Source organism: Harpia harpyja, chromosome 14 (genome assembly GCF_026419915.1).
Source record: "Harpia harpyja isolate bHarHar1 chromosome 14, bHarHar1 primary haplotype, whole genome shotgun sequence".
Taxonomy (NCBI): domain Eukaryota; kingdom Metazoa; phylum Chordata; class Aves; order Accipitriformes; family Accipitridae; genus Harpia; species Harpia harpyja.
The window spans coordinates 27,151,291-27,178,353 of record NC_068953.1 but is presented as its reverse complement, the minus strand read 5'-3'; the positions used below and the strand labels follow the sequence as shown (position 1 = coordinate 27,178,353).

General features: G+C 39.7%; 2 protein-coding genes across 4 annotated transcripts; both read left to right on the top strand.

The window, feature by feature from the left end:
* The first annotated feature begins 735 nt into the window (after positions 1-735).
* SPATA5L1 (spermatogenesis associated 5 like 1) lies at positions 736-9,926 on the top strand. 2 transcript variants are annotated; one of them, XM_052808418.1, is made up of 8 exons: positions 736-1,881; positions 2,963-3,148; positions 4,935-5,093; positions 5,619-5,828; positions 6,240-6,467; positions 7,950-8,054; positions 8,775-8,900; positions 9,587-9,926. In XM_052808418.1, exons 1-8 carry the CDS (start codon positions 805-807, stop codon positions 9,737-9,739), a joined length of 2,244 nt encoding a protein of 747 aa, XP_052664378.1. In that variant the 5' UTR covers positions 736-804; the 3' UTR covers positions 9,740-9,926. The 2 variants fall into 2 exon arrangements, with proteins under 2 accessions (XP_052664378.1, XP_052664377.1); XM_052808417.1 differs by having other exon boundaries at positions 7,950-8,084.
* A 1,871-nt stretch (positions 9,927-11,797) lies between these two features.
* Positions 11,798-15,731, top strand: C14H15orf48 (chromosome 14 C15orf48 homolog). Of its 2 annotated transcripts, XM_052807803.1 has the most exons (5): positions 11,798-11,903; positions 12,000-12,060; positions 12,364-12,452; positions 13,255-13,315; positions 13,964-15,731. In XM_052807803.1, the coding sequence occupies exons 2-5, from the start codon at positions 12,019-12,021 to the stop codon at positions 14,030-14,032; spliced, it is 261 nt and encodes an 86-aa protein (XP_052663763.1). In that variant the 5' UTR covers positions 11,798-11,903; positions 12,000-12,018; the 3' UTR covers positions 14,033-15,731. The 2 variants fall into 2 exon arrangements, with proteins under 2 accessions (XP_052663763.1, XP_052663765.1); XM_052807805.1 differs by having other exon boundaries at positions 11,827-12,060.
* The last annotated feature ends 11,332 nt before the right edge of the window (positions 15,732-27,063 follow it).

Genomic DNA, 27,063 nt, shown 5'->3' with positions numbered 1-27,063 from the left:
TTTGAATAAATATCTGTGTCCTGATTACTTGTATCAGCAGCTTCTCAAGTCAGTTGTGTGGCTGCCCACTTGTTTTTCTCAGCCAGCACCTACAGTTCACTTAACCCCAACTGCTGGTGGAAAAACTGCTACTCTGAGTCAAGGAAGGTACGGACAAGGGACACGGGAAGCGGAAGCCCAACTTTTGGGGACACGTTTAAGAAGCGCCAACCCGACAAGCGAGAGGCGCTGAGGTGACGAAATACGGGAGGCGAGCGAGCCCCGCCAAGACCCGCTCTGTGGAGAACAAACCGAGTGGTAATGAGGAGGAGGGTGAATCCATTTCGTCTGTGGGAAGAGGGTATTTGAAGTCGAGAGAGGTCTCGCAGCTGGGCGGCCTGTCGCTAGGGGACAGCGTTCACCTCACGGATAGCGGTTTGACGGCCCTTCACAACGGAAGGCCCTCAGCGGCGGCTGAGGCGGGAGCGTGAGGGAAGGCGACGCGCCCCCCCCCGCCCCGCCGAGGGCGCTCCCTCCAAGTGCGCGTGCTCCGCCGCGGGCGCATGCGCAGGGGGCGGCGTGGCCGCCTGTCAGCGCGGCGCGGAGCGGCGTGGCGGGACTCTTGCGCGGGGGCTGCTTCGCCTGGCCGGTTAGCCGCGGGGGTGGGAGTGGCGGACGGCCGCGGTAGGTCTGGCGGGCCTGGCGCTGGCGGAGCGGGAGGCCGGCGGGAGGGCGAGGCGGGGTGAGTAAGGAGCTGGAGGGGGCCGCGCAGAGGAGGGGGGGTTGTTGCCCTCTCTCGCGGAGGGAACGCCGCGCAAGTCCGCGATGGAGGCGTCAGCCTTAAAGGTGCTCCTCCTGGACCCGGGAGATGAAGGCACCCAGCGGTGCAGGATAGGACCTGCCACCCTCGCCTTCCTGGGAGCCAGGATCGGTGCCCCGCTGAGGATCTCTCTGCCTACCGGCCGCTGTTTGTGCACGGCGTGGCCCCGGCACGATTTGGCGGACGGGTACCTGCAGGTTGATCTGACCTGCAGGACCGCAGGTGTGACTGCAAGGGACCTAAAGGGCCTCACGCTGGATGTCGGCCAGCTGAAGCTTCTGGCGTATCGCCAGTTAAAAAAGGCAACTGTGAAAGTGGTCCTTAAGAGCTCTGCACTGAAAAAGTCAACTCCTAGAGCGGTGTTGCAGGAGACAATCAGAGAACTGCTAAGAAACGTTTATGTTTCACTTAATTACGTTGTTACTGTTTCCCCAAATCTTGAAAATCCCGTGGTGTATATTGAAATACTGTCTGTAGACCCTTTGATGGATGAAGCTGGGCTGATAACCCCCCAAACGAGCATAAAAATTAAGGAGGTGGTCACTTTTGAATGGTACAGACATTTATCAGAAGACACGGCAAAAACTTCCATTGCAGGACTAGATGATGTGGGAAAGTCTTTGAAAGAAATTATTGATCTGCCTTTCCGCTTTCCAAGAACTCTTAAGAAGCTAGGACTTTCTCTCCCTAATGGAGTGCTATTAATAGGGCCCCCAGGTGTAGGGAAAACTCTTATGGTAAAGGCGGTAGCAAAAGAAGTGGGTGCATTTCTGTTTTGCATCAGTGGCCCAGCCCTCTATGGTTCAAGACCAGGGGAAGGTGAACAGAATTTGCGAAGAGTCTTTGAAAAGGGCAGAGAAATGTCATATGAAGGCCCAACCATTCTCTTTATTGAGGAAGTTGATTCTTTATGCCCAAAGCGAGGAAGTTCAAACAATGCTCCTGAAGATCGTATTGTTGCTCAGTTGCTAACACTACTGGATGGTGTAGGTAGTGAGGGTAAGATGGTCATTGTAGCAGCAACAAACAGGCCTGATGCCTTAGACCCCGCACTCAGAAGACCTGGCAGATTTGACAGAGAGGTAAGAAAACCCTGTTATTCATACGCTCTCCTTTTTGTTTCCTTTTTGAGGTTGAGCAGGGGGAAGTAATTTTTTTTTTTTTAATGTCTACTAGTCATTTTTCCTAGGGGGATTCTACAGGCTTGAGACGTGTCCTGTTTCTTTAGTTTGCTGCAGCTTGGGTAAGGTAGGGAGCACATTTTACTTGGGAAACCGAGAGCTCCAAATACTTGAAAATGGACAAGGGGAGTCTTTATGCTTCTTTATCATAAAGACATGAACCTGTTCTTGAGGGTTTTCTTTTGCTTGCAGATGCTTCCGCATGTCAAGCATTATAGACTTAGATTTTTCTCATTTAAATCACAGATCGAAGATTTATGCATCTCTCCTTAGAATTTTATTGTGACAGAGAACTAGTAACCTGTTGTGTCAAAAATTCTATTCAGATTTCAGTAACAGAGGCTAGGTCAACTCTGGAAAACTTCTGCTAGCCTAACGGTCAAAAGAAGAAAGAATACATGCAGTTATGCAACGCACAATACTTTTGCTTGTGTTGTTTCTTTTGCTGGCTAGATGTGCTTCTGGGTCATCCAGTTTAGTCAAGTTCTCTAATGCTTTCAAAATTATAATTTTCATTACTTTCCAAGATTTATAGATTGTTGAGATATATTTTATGGCAGTATTTTACCAGGTTTTTAATAATATATGAACATTTATCTAATTTATTTTTTTTCTTTTGGATGAGTCTAATTCAGTCCTTGTGATGCAAGGAAATTATTATTATTTAAGTGTTATGTCTTATGTTGAAATTACCTTAAAATAGGACTTGATGGACACTAGCTGACAGTGTCTTATGAACAACTGTTTATACAAACACTGTTCACTTGGAAAGTAAGTGTAAATGAAGGGTATTTTAAATATTTGTTGTTTGTATAGTTCTAGTAATAAGTTTCTTGTAAAATTCTCTTGTTGCAGTATAAGTATATATAAATCTTCAGTAAACAGTATAAAGCAGAGACAAAGTTGCTTGCCTAGGTCTATAAAATAAGAGCAATAAAGCAAAATATCTACTTAAATTTTTTGTTTATTATATTCGGTTTAGGTTATTATCGGGACCCCAACACTTACACAAAGAAGATCCATCCTGCAGTTGCTTACATCTAGTATGCCGATTTCTACAGATGTTGATTTGGTTAAACTGGCAGAAATGACAACTGGGTATGTTGGAGCTGACCTTACAGCACTCTGCAGAGAAGCTGCTATGCAGGCTGTGTTCCACAGCTCTTTGGTATGGTTGCAAATAAGTCGAGAAGAATATCATTAATATATGTACCACCCTTTCCCCATTATACTCGGCTTTACTTGGAAAGCTCAACAAGTTGAAGAACTCACGAATTAAAATACTGAAAAGCACCAAGTGTGTTATAAATGTAAATAGAGCACTTTGCTTGTCCTTTCAGGTCTCACCTGAAAAGACTGTTTTCTCCTTTCTGGGTGGAAAGCTTTGCCAAAAGTTTTTATCCTCATCCTTATCTTTTTAGGATTGTGTGAAGCAGAGATTTTAGTCCTTTTTGGCAAACTAAACTATAATGTCCTCCAAAGCTCTCTTTTGAAGCTTTTGATTTAAAATTCTACTTCTTAATAATAACTGCAAATTAAAGTTTAGGTTGACACGTGAGTATGTAACTGCTAGTGATAATAACTATTATCATTTGGGTTGTATGGCTGGATATTGCATTGCTGTAGACACAACTGCCCAGTGTGCAGAAATTTCACTTTTTAGTGATTCTCTAATTCCATATCTATAATATCTATTTCTTAATATTCCTTCTCTGTATTCTGACTTTTACAAGAATTTTGAGATCTGTTTGCTGTGGTTTTTCATCTGGAATGGCTGAGTGGAAATTTAAAGCTGTATTTGCAAAATTTCCGGTCAGAGCATCTACAGAGAATGGTAGAACCTTCTGTCTTCACTCAGGGGTAGAAAAAAAGAGAGCATCGTATTTCTGGAACTTCCATCTCCTCCAGATAACCTTACAAATATTGAAAGTAATAAGCAAAATAATTTGAGCATGGTATCCCATAAAGAAATAGGTGGACAAATGAAAATAATGAATAAGTAGATGGCCTATTTGGCTTGAGAACTGCAAGCGCCTTTGTAAAATACATCTTAGTTCTGTTACAGCATCTGTAGCTTAATAATAGTATTTTATAGCCTATTTGAGATAAAGTGCCTTACTTTCTTGAGTATGTGGTGAAAATGGATGTTAGAACATTTTTAATTGTATTCAAGAGGTTCTAGAATTTGGTGTGTAGTAACCCTGAAACTAGCACCCATTTGATTTAGGAGATCACTGTGTAATGGAGCTATAATTTAGGGAAGCTATACTGTTGCGGACACATATTTAGCTAACGGTCGCAAAAGTATTCCAGACGCCTTTAGAAGGCCTTGAACAGAATAAACAAGAAGACAAAAAAAGAAAGATGCCAATTAGAAGAACACAGGTGCACATTCCAAGATAAAGGGAACTTGGCACGAAGAACCTCAATTTGGCAGTTTATCTTAACCAATTAGGCTGAGACAAGTTTCGCATGTTTTAGTTAGTATAACCAATTGTGTCCTATGTTTATGCGCGTGGACAGAGATAGTATAACCAATTATATTTTAGCTTTTGGCGCGTGGACAGCTGATGTTTAGCTTGACAAGGTATATAAGCACGCTATTTGGGCAATAAAGGGAGAACAACTTTAACCGTATCGGTGTCCGGTTGTTACTCGGCTCACATCTCCAGATGGTTCACTGCTACACTATACTTTAGGGAAAAACAGTAGTTTTCTCTAAAACATTAATTTCTGTTAAAATTGGTTTTCCCTGTGTAAAAACTTGCTGTTAAAGAGAATATATGCTACTTTATCTTCCATCTTTGTGTCTGCAGTGCTTAAGCTTGTTAGGGCAGGTATTTGCTTCTTTATTAGTTGCATTTGGCCTTTTGTGAAGTGTTTTGCATACTAATGCAGCATTATAAGTTATTATGTAAAAATATTGTTAATATGCTTTATCTGAGTTTCTTCAGGATTCAGCTGAAACGGTGATTAACATGGCAGATTTCCAAGAAGCTTTTAAAAAAATTCAGCCATCCTCATTTCGAAATGCAGTTGGACTAACAGAGTGTAAACCTGTCACTTGGGAGCAAATTGGTGGTCTTGAAGATGTGAAATTAAAGTTAAAACAGGTAATGTATAAAACAAATTTAGATAAACAGCTAGTTTCTAATAACTGTGTCCTCTGAGGTATTCTGTATGCTACATTACGGAAATGAATTCTCTGGCAAATTACCTGATTATAAATTCTATTTTAAACATTTTTTTATACTACATTAAGTTATTACAATGTTTGTGAGTTAGAAATCTTCCAGTCACAAGGTATTACCACCAAGCATAATATCGTGGGAAAATAAGCATGTTTCTTAGTAGCTGAAAAACACTTAACTTGTAGCCAGATAATTTGTCCATTCCTGAAGTTGTAGCCAGTGATGGCTCTCGCGTATCATCTTTCAAGGATTGCCTTTTGTTCTGCTTGAGACAGAGAGGAAAGTTTAAGAAGGGCATTACATGAAGGAAGACCAAATTAGTATTCTCTGATTTCAAATTAATGTTCGTGCCAAGGATAGGAATTAATGTGCTCAGTAATCTTATTGATTGCCTATGAACTTTAGTTTTCTTAGTAAGAATTTCATCCCTTTTTTATGTATTGACAGAGTATTGAGTGGCCTGTGAAATTTCCTCAGGCTTTTGCTAGGATGGGCCTGTCTCATCCAAAGGGTATTCTTCTCTATGGGCCATCCGGATGTGCCAAAACCACACTGGTGAAGGCTGTGGCCACAAGTTGTCACTGTTCCTTTCTCTCTGTAAGTGGTGCTGACCTTTTCTCACCTTATGTTGGAGATTCAGAGAAGATTTTGTCTCAGGTACAGTTTTTAATTTGTGTAAAGTCTGTAGCTTATTTTTGCTTGATTTTTGTAAAGTACTAGTTAGGCCTAAATTTTGTTACTGAAAAGATGATAGTTAAAGCTCTCATCTGATTATTAAATAGAAATAGCTTAACAGATTCACATTTATATGAACTGAGAATCTAGCCCTAAAATTATGCCAGTTTTAAATTGTGAAAGTATTTCTACCCTTTTGTTTTCACTTCACTTAAGAATTTAAATAAGAAGCAGAATTTGCCTATAGTAAATGTAAGCCAGAACAGCTCTTGTGAATATTTATGAATCTATCTTTAAAGTATGTAAATACAGAGTGTATGTAAATAGGTGTTTTCACCTTACCTGGTAGAATGTATGCATTAACTTTTTACTTTATTGATATTTAAATAAAAGGTTTTTCGCCAAGCAAGAGCAAATACTCCAGCAATAGTATTCCTAGATGAGATTGATTCTATCTTGGGATCTCGGTCACACCGCAAAACTGGCCATGGTGTCTCAGAGCGGGTTCTTTCTGTTCTGCTCAATGAGTTGGATGGTATTGGGCTGAAAGTCACAGAAAGAAGAGGAAGCAAACTACAGCTTGAGGGTCAATGTCAAGAACAAAGTGATGGGGAAAGAAAGGTATTTATGTTCACTTTTCCATATAGGAAGAATGATAAATGCTGTCCAGTTGTTCCAAAAATTTTAGTTGGTGGCATTCACACTTTCTAAACTTAAAATCCTCAAGCTTAAAAATATACAAGATGCTCTTCTACTCTGTCATAATTTCCAGTTTTTAGAAAATACCATTGTCGTGGTTTAACCCCAGCCAGCAACTAAGCACCACCACAGCCGCTCACTCAGTCCCCTCACAGTGGGATGGCAGAGAGAATCAGAAGGGTAAAAGTGAGAAAACTGATGGGCTGAGATGAAGACAGTTTAATAGGTAAAGCAAAAGCCACGCACACAAGCAAAGCAAAACAAGGAATTCATTCACCACTTCCCATCAGCAGGCAGGTGTTTGGCCATGTCCAGGAAATCGGGGCTTCATCATGTGTAACAGTTACTTGGGAAGACAAATGCTGTAACTCCGAACGCTCCTCCCTTTCTCCTCCTCCTTGCAGCTCTAGATACTGAGCATGACGTCATATGGTATGGGATATCCCTTTGGTCAGTTGGGGTCAGCTGTCCCAGCTGTGTCCCCTCCCAACTTCTTGTGCACCCAGAGCCTACTCGCTGGTGGGGTGGGGTGAGAAGCAGAAAAGGCCTTGACACTGTGTGAGCACTGCTCAGCAATGATGAAAACATCCCTGTATTACCAACACTTTCCAGCACAAATCCAAAACATAGCCCCATACTAGCTACTATGAAGAAAATTAGCTCTACCCCAGCCAAAACCAGCACAACCATATATAGGCTGCTAACTGTTTTTACATACACTGTTCCTCAATGGGACTTTGTTTGAACAAAATACCTACACAGGCTAATGAGCATTGCTAGTTGGTGTTCATCTTCTGTCACAAAAAACCTCTTGCTTGACACTAAGGTAATTTTTTAGACTAATTGTGCTATTTTTACTATTACACAGGTTCCTTCCTGAACTTACTTTTTATAAGCATTTCCCCTACTTCATTTGCAGTGCTTTCTCATACATACTTTATACAAAACCAGTACAGTTATGATCAGTTACTTATTTAAACAAAAAGTTGCAGCTGGACTTTTCAGTGAATTGTTCACAACATTTAATAATTAGCTTTTCTGTATTTAAATTTCTGTCTTAATATTATGATACTCTCTGGGGGAAAATTGAAGAAAACAGTTTCAGAATTATAAGATACTGAATTTTTGCATATAAAAGGTCTTTGTTACAATCTGGCCAAAGAAAAGTCTGTATTTATTGTCAAGGCAGATACTAACTATATTTCTTCCCTGTCACCTAATCTGGCCTGCGCCAAGGCATTTTTTTACCTTAAGAGAAAAAATATTAATATTGAAAGGAATATAACTACATGTAAAGATACATAATCTTTTTGCCCTTCCCCTTTTCTCATTAGTAGTTAGGTATTATCTAAACAGTTATCTTAACCATGTTGCACTAATTTGTTTATATCATCTCTTACTCAGCTAGAGTGTCAGGAAACTTTGAACAAAGATTTTGTGGTAGTTGCTGCAACAAATAGACCAGATATGTTGGATGATGCCTTATTGCGTCCTGGAAGGCTAGACAAGGTGATCTATATTCCACCTCCAGATCTGAAGGTGATGTATTACAAATCCATACGTGGCTTTGAAAGGAGAGATATTAATTGCCAGCATACTTTACTTTAAGAGCAAAGGGAGCATATTCCTATAATACATTTAATAATTGATGGTTGATTCGCCGAAGGTCAGTCACCAGACTCAAGGTACAATGAAGTCTAGAAAGGAATAATTACATTTGTAATTTAAACACCAGTAACACTTTAACTGGTATATGTAGTTATACTATTGCATATAGAAAACAGACAAAATCTGGAATAATTCTGTATTTACAAAATCAAGCTGCAGTTTAGGAAGTACTGTAACAAGTTGTCTGTCCTTGCTTCAAATCATTCTTGTGCCCTGTTCCCAAGGGTGGTGTAGCTGCTTGTCCTGAACTTTCCCCCAAAAAAGGAGTTGATCCAAAGCAGGCCAAATATGGACTCTTCAGTCTAAAATACTGTGTTTTCATGAAGTAACGAGTAACTGTGAATAACAGACTAATATATGAGAGAACCATAACCGTAAGAGTAATTATTATCTCCATTAATAGCATTTTATTCACTCTTCCACCAAAAATGTGTAGTTTTGGTTTTGGTACTCTTCTGGATTTTCCTTAGTTCTAATTTCAAATTTGGTACTGCTTTGGAGAGGGATTAATTACTGGTTTGTTTGGTTTTGTTTTCTTGTATAATATGCACCAATTTACAGGGAAGGCTTTCCATTTTAAAAATCTGCACAGAAAAAATTCCATTAGATACTGACGTGTCATTACAAGATGTGGCAGTCCTAACAGACCTTTTCTCTGGAGCTGATATTGAGAATCTGTGCAAGGAGGTAAGAAAAGATTGATGGTTAATCTGTGAAACAAACTGTAAATGAAACCTTTCAATGGAAGGAGAGTGCTAACTCATAGATGTTACCAAGCCATCTGTAGTACAGATTCTTTCACAGTTTGTAATGAAAACATAAAGAGACTGAGTAAAACAGAAGAACTGAACATGGGCTAATTCTTTAAATAAAAAAGCCAAATAAGAATAGAAGCTTTCTGTGATAATTTACAAGAAGTTAAGGAAGTGGACTACCCTTTGTTTCACATTGCCCTTTCTAATCCAAGCTCAAACCTAGATGAATTGTATTCTGCGTACTGCAAGCAACTGCAGCATTTTTAGCTGAAACTAGCACATACTGTCAAGGCTAGAGAGAAAAAAATTGAGAAGAGAAATCCGTAAGTATTTGAAATAAGTTGTATAAAAGAGAGAAGACTAGGAAGAAAATCCAAATATGTAAGTGATCAAGGATATATTGTCTAATCTAGAGAAAGAAGTGAATGAAAAAGTTACAGTAATCTCACTTGATGTTTATCTATTGTTAAATAACCATAAATTATACAATGCTGTTTTCAGATGCTTTACCTAAAATTTTGTTTCATGTAAAATATTTTAGAATACTTACAATAACTTCTTTGCAACTTAAAACATGATAAGACTTCAAGTTGTTTCTTTTTTTTCTTCTTTTTGAAGGCTGCTTTGTTGGCACTGCAGGAGAATGGACTTGAAGCAACTGCTGTAAAACACGAGCATTTTGTAAAATCATTGAGGACTGTAAAACCATCCTTAAACACAAAAGACTTGGAATTTTATGAAAAATTTTGTAATCAAGAATTAGCCTCTTGAATCAAAAAGGAGTGATGTGGCATAGGTATTGTAAAATATATTGCAAAGATTTTGCAATGGCTTACATCTTTCCTGCTTTTTAATACTGTACCTACTGTAGTTTTCAGTGTGTATGAAATAGAGTAAAATTTCACTTGTGAAAAATCTGTGATTTCAACAATGGAGAATAAATTAAAATCTTGTTTGCTTTGGCTAGGTTTCCATCTGATGAAATGAGTAATTGAGATACTTAGATAAAGCACTGTGGAACAGCTTAGTTACTGTAGATGTCCCACTTTTCAGAACAAACACTGGCATAAGAAGAATATTTAATTTAAAATGTGTTGTGAAGTCTCCAAAGGACAGTGAATATTTAACAAATAGAAAAGCTTTCAGAATGTTAAATAGGAGGAAGTAAGTCCCATACTATATAAAATGTAAGGTGTTTTATATGTGTGTATCCACAGGCTTGCTTTCTTAGAAGCAGATTCCAAAATATAGCCGCAGTGAAAAGGTTGTCAGTAACATAGTAATACCTTGTTGTAAGTTTGGGAGTCTGGGGTTTTGGGACTAATTTTAGATCAGTTACTTCTTAGTGTACAAAGATTTGGATTGAGTAAGCAGATACTAAGTCTGTCATCAACTCAAATTATAATAATTTCTTCTTTAGAGAAGGGAGTTTGCTTTATAACACTTCCTGCAGAATTCTTTTCCCCACCCAACCGTTCTTTGACAATATTTTTTTGTAGGTCGCCTTCTAAATACACAGATAAATCAAAGGAAATTGTTACTACATGTATCTAACTGTGCATTTTAACTTTACCAGGGTAGGTAGTTTTTTAATTATTTTTTCCTTTTCCCCATGAAAATGCTTGTGAACAAAATACTCCACTGTCAAAGATAGTTTCTTATTTCAGCTGAGGTTCTTAAGTTATAAACCCATTAGCAAATACTTCTTTCTCATAACAGGGACACTAGGGCCTACGCTGCAGTGCAGTTTACAGTGAGAGGGATCACGAAAGGAAGTTCCAAGGCAGTTAGCGACTGCAGAGGGCAAAGGGTAGTAGTAGAAGCCGTTGTAACTTAGGAAAGGGTTCAGATATAAACGACTGTCCTCCAGCTCGGTGGCTTTGATCACCGTTTTCTAAGGAAGGACCATCTTGCTGCTTTATTGCTGGCAACAAGTAGGCCAGTGCCAGTGAACTTCCCAAACACCCAAAGGTTTCTCAGCAGTAGTGCTGGAGATAAAGTATGAAGACCTTCAAGGTAACTCTCTATTTTGCTTTCCAGCGTTTGAGAGCGTTGCTTTAGAATTGCCAGACCTGGAAGTTGTTAGGACAGCAAAATGCTGTCAGCTCCTTTGTTTCAAAGATGCTGCTGCTTAACTTCTGTACTCGTTCCCTAAAAGGACCAGCCGCGCTAATTGTGCCCTGTCGTGTCCCCTCCTTGCTACACGAAGCCAGCAGAGCATCCAGTAAAGGCAGCCTCTCCTTCCTCTTACTGCTTTCTGGTGGGCAAGAGGGAAAGGTAGGAACAGATTGACAGGAGGAGTCTGCTGGCACCATGTACCTCCAGCCTGCCTGCGGTAGGAGTTTTTCTCAGACTGTGGGGTATTGGGAAATGATAGGAGCTGCGTAACACAGTAGGGTGACAAGAATCTGTGCCAGGGTTAAGCTTTTGTTGCAGCAGAAGGGGACGGAGTGACATCGGGCTCCTGTTTTGGTCACTACACACACCTTGCTGAGCTCTGAAAAGAGGCAGGCCGAGGCCTTGCCTGTGCATTTGCCTAGCTACGGTGTTCTTCAGGCAACTGCCTGGAGAAGGAGACAAACGAGAAGACAAGGGGCAAACGGAGAAGCAGGGTTTGAGGAACGCAGTAACGGAGAGAAGCGTTGCGGGAAAAGCGCCTCCGGGCAGCTCCGGTGTGAGACCCGGAACTGGCCCGCCCGCCACGGGCCGCAGGGCGGCGCTGCTCGCCCGCGGGCTGCTCCCCGCGTTGGCCGCTGGGGGGCGCCCTGCCGGCGCGGGGCGCGGGCTGAGGGGCGCGGCGCGGCGGGCGGGCGGGCGTCCTGCCTCCATGCGTTGGGGCACAGGCAGCGCTGCCGGGCGTATAAAAGGCGGAGAGCACGCTGCCCCGGCGCTGGTGCCCGTCGGAAGCGCTGCCGGCTTTTCTCCGCCCTGCCAGGTAACGGAGGCATCCTCCCTCTCCCCCGGGCCGGCGGCCCCGCAACCGGGGTGGCTCCGCAGCCGGGGTGCGGTAACAGGGAACCGTTTGTTCCAGGTCCGCAGCCGCAGCGAGGATGAACACGAGCTTCTTCCAGATACTAAAAGCAAAAAAAGAAGTAAGTTTGTCAGAGGCGTTGGGTCTGTGATAACCCCTGTGGGTGAGGGGATGCCGGCTGGCTCAAGCAGGCGCGCGGGGGTTGCCATGTAATAACGAGCACCTTATAGAGGAAATGGTGAGAGCAGGGGATGCGTGTAAGTTGAAATCCACGCGTTGGAAGCGAGGTGGTGCAAACAGTAATATAGGGGTAATGTACCGTAACAGGGAATCACACCTTAGCTCCTTGTAACCCTCGCTGCCCCTATTCATGGCTCTGTAGCCAGGACACTAGTTCTTCAACTCTCCGTTTTTTGTCTTTCAGCTCATTCCCCTGGCTGGAGTCGTGTCCTTTGCAGCAGTTGGGGCGCTCTCTTTTTCTGTCTATTCCCTATTCAGCAAATCCGATGTGATGTAAGCAAAATACTTATTGCTTGGAGTTTACACTAACCATTTTTTGTTCAACGGAGGTATCTGAGCATCATGTTTTGCACCAAAAGAAAAAAAATAAAAATCCGTGGCGATGTTCCGGACTACTACTAGTAATGACTAAGATATCTGCAGATTGTGAATACTGAAAAAAATTAATTAATTTGGAGCGTAGTCCAAATTATTTCCTAACTTTTTATTTAATAATTATATTTTTTCTTTGCTTTAGGTGTAATAGGTTTTAAATGTTCTTCTGAAGAACTTCAAATAATCAGATAGGTAGATGACATGCAGATATGTTGCAGCCAGGCTATTGACTTGTATATGAAGAACAGCGTTTGATAATATGAACTTACAATAAGTTAATATTTTAATGGCTGGGCTAATAATTGGAGCTAAGTCCTATACTCTTTAAGCTTTGGGGAATTTTTATATTTACTTTAAAGTGATTGGAATAGGCATTTTAGCTGTCAGGGTAAGAATCTCCTTACTTTTTCTCTGTGTCTTTATTCAGTTTTAGTTTTTCAGCTTGCTTCCCTTATGATAACACATTATACCTGAACAATGTTGGCTTGTTTGGTGCTTTGGAAGCTGCAAATAAAGCAAGCCATTATTGATTCCTACCCAAAATTTAAAAAAGAAATGCCCAAACTTGTAAAGTTGTGTTTCAGGAAACTACTTACTTACATAAATAGTTCTACTGACAATAGACTGCTCATATAAGAAAAATGTATGCAAGATCACACCCTAAAACATAGTACCTGTTTTGGTTTATCTTCTCTTAAAGCATTAACAAGAGTGGCAATCCAGAACCATGGGAAACTGTCGAGCCTACCAAGCCTCAGAAGGTAACGTGTACAAATAGCATATATTTCAAACACAATAACTTTGTTTAAATGTGTAAGAACTAGCAAAATATTAGTGAGGAAACAAATGTGAAGCTGACGTATTATCTATTTAAAAGTGGAACTGCTTAATTTATAACTTTACATAAAGTATCTTCTCTGTATTAATGATAGGGATTCAGCTATTACATTCTAGGTCTGATCCTGAATTTATGATGTACTTCTGGTTGGTGTACCCCCCCTCCCCCAACATCCATTTACTCAATTCCATTGATAACAGTGGAAATTTGGAGTGTAGAGGAAATGCTGTTTACCTTTGCCTTGTTCCTGAACTATGAAATTGACTAAGAATGCTTTTGAGTACTGCAGCCTGAAGGAAAAAAAAAATCTTAGTTTAGTGGAGCATCTACGATAAGGAAAAATAAAATTATTTGGCATTATTATTTATTTAATATCCAAGTGATTTTCTTCAACAAATTATTTAATATGTCATCAGTTGCTATTTTTGCGTACTTCTAAAGGAAAATGTAAAGCTACTAGAAATCCTTCTTCACTGATAAATTGATGTATGATACGGGGGGGTGGGAGTGGAGCAAATGCTCACTGGGATTTTGCTAATTTAATTCATATTTTCCTTTTAATTTCTTCCAGCTATTAACAATCCATCAGAAATGGAAACCCATAGAAGAGCTGGAAAATGTCAGAAAGCTTACGAAGTAACAAGCTTCTGTTGCCTCAAAAAGGTACCCTATGAATCTAGTGGAATCACTTCTGCACAAACTTGACTACTGAAATCAGTGTGCGGAAATGCTTCTGCTACATTTTTAGGGTCTCCCTACATTTTTTGGACTCTGGATGAGGAGTTTCATGTTGCTTTAGAAGTTGGCATACAACATCCACATAGTCCAAAAATCTGTCTCAAATATTCATTTTCAGTAGGCATGATGTCAAATGTTGAATATTCAGATGGTAATTATAGATGGAAAAAGCATTCAGACTTTATGTAGAATTTAATTTTTCTCAAAATACATTAATTTTGTAGTTTTATATCTTTTAATTAAAATATGTTTAAAATTTTTACAACGTTCCATGTAAATTCCATAAATGGAAATTACCCAAAAGCCCTTCTACATTGGGATTTCTGGTCTGCTCCCTCTCTATACTGTATTTCAATGCTGTATACAGACCAAATAGTCATCATAGCCAGATGATGCCTTTGTATGGCAACATACATGGTCATAAAGTATACTTGAATTAATTTTCTACATTAGATGTGATGACAATTTAAGTCAAAACTAGTGTTCTACTGCTAATACTAAAACTTTTACTTGTGCTCACCTTAACCTACTGAGGAGTCCAGTAGGTTATTTAAGAGTGTATTTGAGACTGCAGGATTAGAACATAAGAATTAAGCGTGGCTAAAAGGGAATTGGAAATCAGATAATTTCTGTTGTGTTTAAATATTGTTAGTGTTTAAATTTAGAAAAAGTTACTAGAATTAGGAAACTTGCATTATCCAAAACTAATTACGTAATGTTAATTTCTTTTTATGCAAGGTAGTTCATGTGCAAGCTCAAATGTACTGCACAGTTAGCAATATTTTTAAACATTTGTAGATACATGCTATTAAGGACATTTGCTTTAACGAAGAGAAAATAACAGGTTAAAATTACGATGATTCTATGAAGAGACAGTTCCTCTTTAAGCATCTGTGTGTTTTCTTATGGGTTGGCCAGGGAAAGAATGTAATGGGCAGACCCCCAGTAAATTAATGAGGCAATACATGCATCCAGTGGTAGAACAGTCCTTTTGTGGATATTTTCAGTATGTGTCCCCTTCCAAGCAGTTGCACAGTATATTACACAGTTTCTTTTACAATGGATCTGCAGAATGCATATTACTTTCTTTGAGGAAGAAAGCAAAAGTGAAACAACTCCTAACTGGAGAAAGTCCCTGTAAGTGGGAAATAGTGAAGTGCTTTAGATTACTCTGCTGCAGCAAAGACAAAACTTAAACTAGTAAAGCTGTCTCACGAATTTTAAGGTAGCTTGGCTTCAGAAGCTTTGTCTTATTCAGATTTGTTGATGCTGGGAAAAAAAAAAAGTTAAAATGCTATTTTATCCCATACTTGTATGCAGATGCAGCGTAAATATTTGTTTATCAAGTAAGGATGACTCAGCAGTATTTATCTTTAAGAGTAACAGGAACTACAAGACTTCAGAATATGTTCTTAGCTTTCATGTTAAGGAATGACATTACAAGATGATTGGACAGCATATAACCACAAAAATCCAGTGCTCCACAGAACACAAGTTTTAAGTATCTTAATAGAGAAACATTTTAAAATATTTTCTGTAAGTTATTCTGTATTTCCATATTTTTACTGGACTGTATCAAATAAAAAGTGCTGTGCTCTTGAGTTGATGCATGAATTAAATTAGTTTGTTCTTCAGTAAATCACTTGTATGGTCTGTAAATACTATGACCTAAGTATCTGTCAACATTAGGGAAATAAGTGTAAGTCATTTTTACATAATTTTTGTACTTAACTATTTTCCAGTGGTGTCTTGCAGTAGCACATTAAGCAGTGTGACTGCCATCAGTCACAGGTTGTTGCTTCTCTCATCCTGTCCTGAAGCATAATAGCTAAGGTAATAGAATGTTTTGCTTTGTTAGCTGCTCCTTTTTTTTTTTTTTAAATGTAGATTTGTGGGGAGGGTTTTCACATAATGTGAGAAATCAAAAAGGTTTTCTGCACTTCAAAAAGACTGGGTATTGTTAAAGTTCTTGGGACAATTTTGTGCGTTCTTAGACTGTCCCTAAAAATACTTGGTCTCCTGCATAGATGAGGTTTTTTTCTTGGAAGTAGAGCCCACCAAGAAAAATTACTGTATCTCCCCCCCCCTCAACATAAATCTATAAAGCAATATACAAATTGTTGCCTTATTCTACAAACATCAGAGTTAAGACAGTAAAGACTTAATTAGCTGAATTTTATGAGCTGACTTTTATGAGAACAGTAAGACTTCCATGTCCTGTCTTATGCAAACCCATGACTTTTTATTCCACGGACAATTTAAGGCTGTTGAAATAATACAGCAACTTTCTTCCTTTTCTCCATTCTGTTCTCTCCATTTTGTCTCCTACTCCATTCTCTTCTTGGTTTTGGTTGGTTGGTTGGTTTGTTTGTTTGTTTTTAACAATCACTATCTTTGCTTATACTGTCTAGTACTTTTCCATGGAACTGTATCACTTCCAACTTTAATATTAATTACAAAGTTAAATTAAAATGCTCACTGGCTTGTTAGTTTCAAATATAGATTAGAAACCATTAGAAATGTTTTTTAATGGTTCTAATCACCATTAGAAATGCATTATTAGAATCTATGGTCATGCTTACTAACTGCAGGTGGCTGTCAAGTAGTCTGTAAATAACTTTCTGGAAGAATAGAAGGTTACTTTCTGCAGTATACATGCAATCATTAATTACTAATTTTTGTTACTACAATAGTACTTAAAGGCCTTAACCGCAGATCTGGTATCGTTGTGGTTATCCAAGAGCTATGTTGTTGTTTTGATTTGGTTTTCTTTGCATCTGATAGCCCTGGTGTCAGCATTTCTGTGTCTGATGTACCCTACCCCCTGCATTTCTCTATTGCAAGATGCTATTAGTATAGTACTATACTATCTAGTTACTTCATTGGTGCGTGTGGTTTCTGTAGAAAATAGTAACTCACAGAGGGGCCTGATGTAATCATTAAAGAAAATTGTTCATCCCGCAGTTATCATCTGTCTCCATCGGTGCAGAGGGTGGTTGTCCCTAGGACTAGGTGTAGAAAACAAACAAGAGTAATGGGAATGATAGGCTGGATCCAGCCAATATTTGGTGTTGGACATTTCCCAAAAAAGCTTTCAGATTAAACAAACAGCCACGCTACTCAGCACAGTTTTAATTCGCCGTCTGCAGTCTTTGCTGTACAGCACATCCCTGCCGGGCGGGGAGCGCACAAGATAACGAGATCACCTGAAAGTATAACTGAGATGGAAATAAAGCGTTCGCAAGGCAGTGGACTCGGCTCCCTGCAGCTGGACTAAGTAACTATTGACCTTCAGGTGCCGATGTGAATAGAGAGCGGGCAGGTTGTTTGCTGAAAGCGATCTCCCATCGTCAAACAGCCATCACCGCTAATTGCACCCTTCAAAGGAAGTCCAAAGAGCCGTTCTCCTGTGGCGCCTCGCCCCGATCAAAGATCACACACCTTTACAGCGCACTTCACGGCGGCTGTACCAACCCTATTTATGCTGTACCTTGACCTGGTGACCAAAGGATTTTGGTTTAATTAGCTTTTACTTTTAGATAACCTTGTCGCGTGTATGTTCTGGGCAGAGCTGTTAATGGGGATGTAATGTCCTTCTGCAGGGCTCACGAGGGACGTGCGGTCATACAACGCGGAGAGCCAGGGGCCTGTGACGAACGACGCCATCAGGAGAGAAAAGCTGCCCCGCAGCCCTCGCCCGCCGCGGCCCCGGGGCTGTGAGGCAGCGCGAGGCAGCCGCCCCTCCGCTTTTCCCGCCCTTGCCGCCTCCCTCCGCGGCCTCTCATTGGAGGGGGTGCCGGGCCGCCCGCGGGGGCGGGGGGGCTTTTCTCAGCGCCTCATCTCCCTTCCCCCCCCCCCCCGGGCCGCCGCTGAGGAGCGCGGCGGGGGCAGCTCCCTCGCGTCCCGGGGCCGAGGGGGGCGAGCCCCGCCGGGCATCGCTGTCAGAGCGCCTGTGGGGCCGCCTAAAGCCTGTGAGCCTTCAGCAGCGCTGGTTATTGCAGCGGGGAGAAGGCCTCTCTCTTGCTAAAAAAACAGGTACAAGCAAAGCAAACCTCCCGCTCCGGGTTTTGTGTTAATGTCAGATTTCCAGGTGTGTGGTTAGGGGAGTTGAGCGCTCTTCCTGTGGTAGTATGCTGCCTAGGTACTCAACAGTGTGCAAGGTAAAGGATTTGTGTGGCGAATGAGGGAGTTGTAAGAAAACTGTAACTCGGGTGTTGGGGGATGGCAGAGCTTTAATTGGTGTGGGGCTGTGTTAGCAAGTGAGACTCCTAGAAATAATTTGCCTGGCCTTCAGCATATAGGCCACATACTAGGTGACGCGGCCAGTCTGGAAAAATAATTTTTAAAAACCCTTATCTGTTAACAGTGGGAGCATGCACAAAAGGTTTGGTTTGGTTTTCTCTTCATTTAAGACTTGCAAGGCTTGGCCCAATGCATCATGCAGGTGCTGTGGGCCATGGCCATGGCCCTCCCGTTCAGGTGGTGCTGAACACTGCCTTCTTCACAGCAGGCCGCTGCTCTTCAGGCTGCGTGTCTGTAGTCTCTGGGGTGCATCAGTCAAGTGTCCTGGCTTGTGCACGTATAGTTTGTGGCTTCTGGTGAACCGGACAGGTTGCATAGCAGCCAGTGACAGCAAGGGCCAGAGACAGGCCATGTGTGGTGCTGGGCCTCCTGCCACAGCGGTACCTTGGTGCTAGGCTTGGAGGTGTGCGCCTGTCCTGGATGATGATACATTTCTGCTGCTTTTGGCCAAGATTTGACCACGTGTAACGTTCCCTAAAAAGTGTTCTGTATAAATAATTTGGACCTCGTGATGCAGCATTTTTAAGATAAAGCTAGTCATCTTTGTGACCTTGTTTCTATAAGGTTTCGAAAGTGCTTGTGCATGTCTGCTAAAATTCAGATAAATGTGCTTTCAGTTTTACTAGCTGAGAAGCAGTAGAAAAATCAGTTTCTTCAACTTGAAGCATTTGATCTGGACTGTACTAGACTCTGGTATTACTTGCTCTCTGTCTCCCACACCCTCCTCCCTGTTTTCTACTGAGAATCCTTCCTTCTTTCCCTTGCTGACACATCTTTTCTTCTTGCCAAATCTCGTTCTGCCTCGCCCGCCAAAACAAACACATCAGAAAGTCTTAAAATTTTCTTGGCCTATTTTATTTCTACTGTTACTACTATTTATTAGTACACCTGCACTGTGTTCTAGGAAGTTACACATGTAAAATGAGTAGATCAGAATATAATTAGGCTGGTGATTTAAACTCAGAAATCAAGCAAAAAAGGCCCTGCTTGTAATGTGTGTTTTCCTTCTCCCTCCACCCTGTTCTGCTTTGTTTTATTTATGCTGATGGTATTGTAATAAATGCACCATCGGGATGATTCTTAAAAAAAAAAAAAAGAGGAGCCTTACTAGTAACAGTAAGGATGCATAGTCTGTAAACTCTTCAAGCAGGAGTCTGTTGATTTTCAGTATATGCATAAATAACAGTAAATACTTAAGAGTTATCTTTCCATTTTGAAAAAAAAGAAATTTGGGTCACATACATAAGCATGCATTGTCTTTTAATAGACTCACATAAAAACATTTGCAGTTTTTCTTTAAATTTTTTAACATATTAATGTTATGTTGGTTGGTAGGGTCCATTGCTTTGAAAGCTATCTCTTAATTTTGCTACTGCAGAAAAATAAAGGCCGTGTCTGCTAATAATATTATGGGAGACTGTGTGTTCCCTACCCATGTCCATCAAAATATTTCTTGCTTTGAGTAAGAGCTGTTCTGTTATTGAAATTTGATTCATCTGGTTGTTTCCTTACAAGAAAATGGCAAAATAACTTGTTCGTGTTCTGTAACTCCAAACCTGAAGTGGTCTGGCAGTTTTTAATCCTAAACACTATAAATCATCAGGGTTCCTGTAGCCTTGCAGACCATGATAGTTGCAGTCCAGGCAACAGCTGTGAAACAGCTTTTTCATTTGTGTATTTTCTTTCACTTTTTGAGTAAATTGGAAAATGTAATTTCTTTAAGTTCAAACTCACTTAGCTCTCAGTCAGCCAGACTTGCTGACTTCACTGACCCCCAGTGTTGCTGAAGCAGGGCCAGGAGATGATAGCTCTTAAACTTGGGACTTTATCACAGCAATTGATTTTTTTTAAAGCAGAATTCCCTGCTGAAGTGAGTGGGAATTCTGCACAGGCACTGTTGTTACCAGATGGTGGCAAACTGAGGATCTACAGACTCAGGAGGAAAAGTCAATAGGATAGAGCACCAAAAATAGACTGTGGGGACCAGAGCTCGGTAGCAATCCAGTCAGCATTGCGTAAAGGAACATGTATTAAATGATGCAGTCACAAGGCAGAGCTGCCTGCCATTCCACTTTATGGTTACAGCTGTTCTCCAGGACTCTTTGATTTTCAAGCTACTTTTTATCATTTTACTCTTTTGTTTGGTATTTGGCATGAGACCAATCTGTTCTGGTAGACCAGAGGTGGACTGCTAGTGACTGTGGGCTCGAGTGCTTCATTGGCCTTTTGCACAGAACTGTATTTCATCTTTGGAAAGGACTGATGCACGTTGTGAGTGTAAGTGAGGAACGCCCACCTTATCACCCCACTAGATTGTTACACAGATTGTTAACAGCACAGTGTTTGTGAAAAGCTGAAGTTCTTTGTCTTCCTGTTTCAGTATTGTAGAATATGTGGATTTTTAATTGCAAAATTCATGTAGGGTCAACATGATGCATTAACAGATGCAGTTTATTTCAACACAATATTACATTGTGTGATGTATAGAGGGCAAATGGGGGTAGCTGTGGATGCAAACAGATTAACTGAGAGGTCAGAAAGCCACACAAATTTGAAAAATTTCTTAAGTGTAAATAAATATGTTTAAGCTTTCAACTTTAGGAAAATTTTCTCATTCTTGATTTCCTGTTGGCATTTCTTTAATTGAAATAAATGTATTTGCAGTAGGCAGGTCACTAATAACACCATCCTTTACCAGACTTGCTGCTACTGCACGAACAAGGAAGTAAATGCAGAAAATCCAGATAGTTGTAATCCCCAGTAGTAACAGGAAAATCTTATCAGTTTGCCAAAGAAAAGCAAAGTCATCTACTTGTAATAAATCATTGATTCACTATATCAAAACAAAGGGAAAGCAGTTTTTCTATTAAAGCTGTTAAGAATGTTTCATTTAATGATGCATCTCTCCCTCCTGCTGTATGACTTTCTTTATAATTCAGTAAAGCCTGAATATTTTTTAAAATTACTGTTAGCATTATGCTGCCAATGCTGTTAGCGTTATTAAATGATACATTAGCATTATGCCGCCTTTACTGTCTTTTATTTTTCCTCTTGTGAAGTGCTTTGAATGAAACCTGCTATGGTCAGAAAACAGAGTTTGGCTTAGGCTGCGGTATCCACCTTACTCCCAAAAGCAGAAATACACAGCAAAATCCTAGTCATGATGACTTGCAGTTCTGTTCATTACCTCATCGCCAAACTCTTAGCCATAATTTTAATATTACAATACCATGTTGTACAAAGTAGATGTAAAAGAAAATTAGTTTGAAGTTATGGGAATGTTCTTATACTGATTTCAGGGGGGCATGGAATTAATATAACAAAACTTCTAGTGGTTGGTGTATATGTACTAGTACGTGGTTTTTGAAAATTCTCTCCTTAAGAGAAATAAAAACATTTAAGGATCAGGCATGTCTTTGCTCAAGTTCCTCTATGTGTATTAGTTCAAAGAGGAAGCTTTTGTAGTATGCAGAACAGGGTGATACATGGAAGTTTCTGTTTGAGGTGTGTGTTGAGTGTATCACTTTTTGATAGGTGTAAAGGACAAATGTATATACCCTCTGTGGGCGAGTGCTTTAAATAAACAAAATTGCCGCCTAAGTCATAGATTGATTCACTCAATAAAGAACCAAAGTGTTTGACCTTCCTATCTGTTTTTAGAAATCCTCACAGTTGTCTGTTTGGCTGTACCACACATGTAATGTACATTCCTCAATAACAAACACTAAAGCACAAAGGTATTACTGCAGCTAGAGATGAGCATTTGTTGAAGAAATGTGTAATCAGAGTTACAAAAGGCAAAAGCTAAGAGAACTTCTTTACCTATTGGGCTTTTTTCTTCTTCACTAAAGAGATAAAAATATGGCAACCCAACAAAGAAGGGAGATGAGGGTAACGCTCCAATTTTTTTTTTTTCTTAGCATCAGTAACGTATGTGTGTGGTGTGGGCTAGATGGGTAAAACGTACCTTGCTTAAGAGAAAAATGACTAACATCAGACATCCCAGTTGAACTGCACAACAGATCAACTAATGCTGCAATCTGTAAAAGAAATTGGTACTGACTTCATTTGTGACCACCACAATTTGATCCAGAAATATTAGTATGCTCCATAGTTGGCTGCATGGTAATGTAATGGAGTCTAATGTTTTTCAGTTGCTCCAGTACCCACATGATCTGTCTTTATCTGTTTTCTTTCCTCCTTCCTCTTTTGTACACAAACACACCTTGTATCATCAACGAAGTATCAAAAAAAACCACCACAACCAAACTGCAGTATGAATACTCTTACTTAGCCATAGCAGTTGGTGGGCCTATTAGTAGGATTTAATTTTGTTATTACTCCTGCTCTGTGAGCTGTTTCTTTCGATCTCTGATGGCTAAAATCAGGGATTACCTCTTCCCTCGATCATTCCTCCAGAGCAACTTCAGATGTAGTAAGTCCAAGTGTGGAAGAATAATATGCTGCTTTACAAAGACAGTTAATAGATCTAATATAATGTGATATCCTGCATAGTTATCCACAAGTGAGTGTATCTAAAACATATCTTCATTTACAGATCACTGCACGTGGCCCTTTAACTTTCTGGTATGCAAAGAATTAGTTTCTTTTAAATTTCCTATGATATGACTTGACCTTTGCTCTGTGGCAAGTCCAAGCAGCTAGGCTGCCTGAAAACCATCATAATTTGTTCCATCTAAGTTACGTTTAAAGCAAATATCTAAGCAGAAAGAAACCAGTGTCTGTAATTGGTTGGGCAATTTCCGTTTCCAATTGGAGGTGTGTGTCTTCTGCAGAAGCTTAGAAAATACAGAATTGCTTAATAGCTTGAAGAAATGAAAGAAGACTTACTGGAAGGAAGTTGTGGTTCTGAGTTTTTCAGCCTCTGTCATCTGTATTTTCTCTCTGTGAAGCCTGTTCAACTAGATCAAAAGACAACATTATACTTGCAATTGCAGCAGTGTGTAAACACAATGATATTCTACATTTATAATTGTATCTGCCTATTTTGAAACAAAATTGCTTCCCTCCGTGTATGTTTCTGATTGAAAGTGTCATCAGATCCTTCATAAAAAAGCAGACAGTTTCAGATGGAAGTATCTGTTGTCCTGGAAACATGAATTCAGCGCCCCAAAGAAACAATACTTATTTTCATAGAAACAAAGGGCTTGCATGATAGCTTATATTGTTTACATTAATGAATATAATTTGTTCTAATTGCATTTCAGATACCCATAGCTACAACTAATTTCCACTCATACAATTTTTTTATTACATACTTGGAACTGGAGGGAGGCATTTGTGCGTTGTGTTCCATGATATTTACCTGTATAGGCCTTTAAGAAGTATCTTAAGCCCTTCCCAGTAATTGATTAGCAAATCTGTGCTAGGTTTGTGCTTTTCCTTATTGCATCCATGATAAAGTTAAATCCCGTGTGTTATCCTTAGGAAAAATTAAGACTTTTTTTTACTTACTAATAAGACTTTTTAAAAATTTGCAACAAAGTATATTCCTTTGACAAGTAGAAGTTTGAATAGTTATACTCAGTACACAGCTCTTTTTATTAAAGCTGGGACTAGTGCACCATCTCCTGGTAAACTCGGGAAAGGCCTTGAAGGCTGACAGTTCAGAGGGAAGACTATTTGTCTGTACAGTTTTGTGTCAGACTTGTTCTTACAGTGGGCTTGGAAAAAGGGAACACATGAAATCTATAAAAAAATCAAGAGTAATTGTATGCTAGGTTCAAATATGTAGCATCATCTTAACTATGAAAATGTTTGTTTATGGTGTTTTTCGCAAAAATTCTATTGTAATTTAAAAGGCCAGTTACTAGAATTAAATAGCTATTTTTTACATTTACATCTCATCAATTTATTTAGGCATTTATTAGATAATTTCTGTGTTTGTGTTTTGGGGAAAAAGAAATAGGAAGAGTGCAGGGACTTGGGTGCTTTTAATGCGCCTGAGAGAAAAGCATATTTCTTGTCCGCTTGGCATCTGGCTGCTTTTATGTATTCATCAGCTTAATAAAAAATCCTTGTATATATCAGTACTGAGTTTAATGTGAAACACCCTCTGGACAGATAGCATTAACTGGTTTTATGTACACTCATGTACTGGCTAGTCACAATCGGAAAAACAACTTATCTTTTCACCGGGTATAATAGTAAGGAAATCATAAAGCAGTCATCATATGGATAAAATTATGCTTGTGTTTATGAAATACTTTTTTCCTACAGAAATTGATGCCATAAAAGGTGTAAATGCTTCGTAACTGTAATAAAAGCAATTAAGTTATTTTGTCCCGTACATTTAGCGCTAGTCATTTTGAAACTGTGTGATACTGAGACAAAAAAGCAGAACATGATGGAGAAAAGGAAAATAGAGATAGAAGAGCAAAAATATTGATTTGGATGTCATTATTTTACAGCTGTAAACATAGAAGGCAGGCATGTGTGCATTATAAGAGCAGATTGCTGTGGAAGCTGGATAGCAGCAAATAGAAAAGATAAGTATTTATTCTAGCAGCTTCCAAAGTTGTGTCACGTATTTCATAGAACGAAAGAGCATGTATGGTCCTTCCCAGAGCATTCAGCCATGGAAAATGGAATGAGAAGAGTAGAACACAAGGGGATTTGCTAGCTCCAGAGCACAGAGAGTGTTCGTTAGTGCCCAGCATGATGTATTACAAAGACGGGGAGGATGAGGTGAAGCTGGAAAGGGGATTGAGGGTGTGGAAGATAGAGGACATTTGTTTTATTTTTTTTAAGGTAGAAAGTGAATCTAGAGGCTTTCAGATTAGGTCTTCCTTGTGAGTTAGCAACTTGATGGCTAGAAGTTTTTTTTCATCTAGAGATCAAAGAGGAAACGGACTTTGGGCAAGCATGTATTTGAATAGAACAGGCCTTACAAGTTGTTTGGGGGTGTTTCACACCCAGTGGTGCATGAGAAGCTCCTAGTGACCATGTAAACGGCAGTTGCACAGGGTACAAGCTGGACATTATTAGTGAAACTGTGGAGAGGGTAGAGTATCGCAAGAAAATAAGGTGAGAGAAGCAGAGTGGTGGCGTAATGCGAAGTGCTGATGAAACATGACATTTGAGCTAGGTGTGCTAACTCCTGTAACAACCGAATGTGCTTGGAGCAACCAGAAAGAAAAAAGAGCTTGGCGACACCATTTTGGATGGATAGAGGGAAATGAGCTGGGTATTTACAGTGAATTGTCCCCTCCCCTTGAGAACTCAAGGGAACTTCTCTAGCAATGGACTAGCTTATTGAAGTCTAGGAAGCTGCTGCAGTACATATCATATCTAATTACCCAACAACCTATCTTCATTTATGAAATTCTTGTATCTGTAGAGAGAAATAATACTTAACAGCCCTGCTCTAGGCAGCCTCACCACAGTGTTGTCATGAGATTCTGCCAAATACCTGAACAAAAGACTTACCGCTCATTAGCTGGTGGGTGTCTTATGGTTTTTTTTTAATTTTATGTCAGAAAACTACTTTTAAATGCTAGCCTACTGCTTTTCTTAGTCATTCTGCCAATTGGGAGTGATTCTGGAAGAAATAGCAGGTACGTACAGTAGTAAAGTAATTGAAGATGAGATTCAGGTATGACATTTTAAATGGTAATTCTGCTGGTGTAGAAAGAAATGCTGCTGGTATTGAAGAGACTAAATGTCAATACAATTTAAAAAAAAAAAAACCAACAAAACCACCCAAACAAAAAACCCCACAGAATTAAGCAAGGAAAACATTAAGAAACAAGATGGGTTTCTGTTAATTTTCTTCTTAGGATAAGAACATTTCAGAATAGAAGAGTGGGATGTGAGGGTTTTCAGTCTACTCGATATAAAAATGCTTCATTGACTCATATGAGTAGGTTGTCATCAAAGCTGTATCTATGCTTTAGAAAAGGATGGGTGACAATCAGAGATTAAGAAAGGAAAAATCTCTTCCCAATGTAGACTGTTAGAGGTGGCAGAATTTTCACAGGATTTCAGCTGTTCAGTCAGCGAGAGCATTGCAGCACTGCTGTGGAAAGCAGGGATACTAGTTGTGGAAACCTGCTCCAATCTTACAAGTCTCTTGGTTAGAGAGAAATCCCATTAAGTAAATGCATTTTCATTTCAAGCAGAGGATTTTGTAGAAGGAAAAGAATGGTGTAGATGATCCTTGCCATGCGAAATAATCTGGATGTGCTGGAGAGCTGCTTGGAAAGACATTAGACCTTATTTATACTAAGGCCCTTCTCCTCTAAGCTGGTACTGAAAATGACCTTGCAATGTCTATAAAAATAACTTGTCTTCTTTTATAGTCACTTATGCTTCCAGAGTACTGTTACTGTGTATTAGATCATAAATTCCTGGTAGTTTGTTTGCAAATCAGTGTTATTTTCTGAGTATTTCTCTAGCCTTATAAGTAAGTGTACTGATTATTTCTACTTGGTAATTTTTATAGTTCTGTTGCGCTCATTTATTCCATCACTTGGAGTATTATAAGTGAAAATATGCATATTCCTTTTGATGCTGATTAATAGCAGATTCAGAAGAATACTGGATTCTTACATTAAACATAGCAGTGCCAGACAACCTGTGCCCTGAATAATTCAAAAAGAATAAGAAAAG

Excerpts from the sequence above, each read along its gene's own strand:
- SPATA5L1 (XM_052808417.1), top strand. The coding sequence starts at position 805 with ATGGAGGCGTCAGCCTTAAAGGTGCTCCTCCTGGACCCGGGAGATGAA. Across the intron at positions 5,829-6,239 it reads CAGAGAAGATTTTGTCTCAG|GTTTTTCGCCAAGCAAGAGC; the intron begins GTACAGTTTTTA and ends TTTAAATAAAAG. Across the intron at positions 6,468-7,949 it reads AAAGTGATGGGGAAAGAAAG|CTAGAGTGTCAGGAAACTTT; the intron begins GTATTTATGTTC and ends TCTCTTACTCAG.
- C14H15orf48 (XM_052807803.1), top strand. The coding sequence starts at position 12,019 with ATGAACACGAGCTTCTTCCAGATACTAAAAGCAAAAAAAGAA. Across the intron at positions 12,061-12,363 it reads TACTAAAAGCAAAAAAAGAA|CTCATTCCCCTGGCTGGAGT; the intron begins GTAAGTTTGTCA and ends TTTGTCTTTCAG. Across the intron at positions 13,316-13,963 it reads AGCCTACCAAGCCTCAGAAG|CTATTAACAATCCATCAGAA; the intron begins GTAACGTGTACA and ends AATTTCTTCCAG.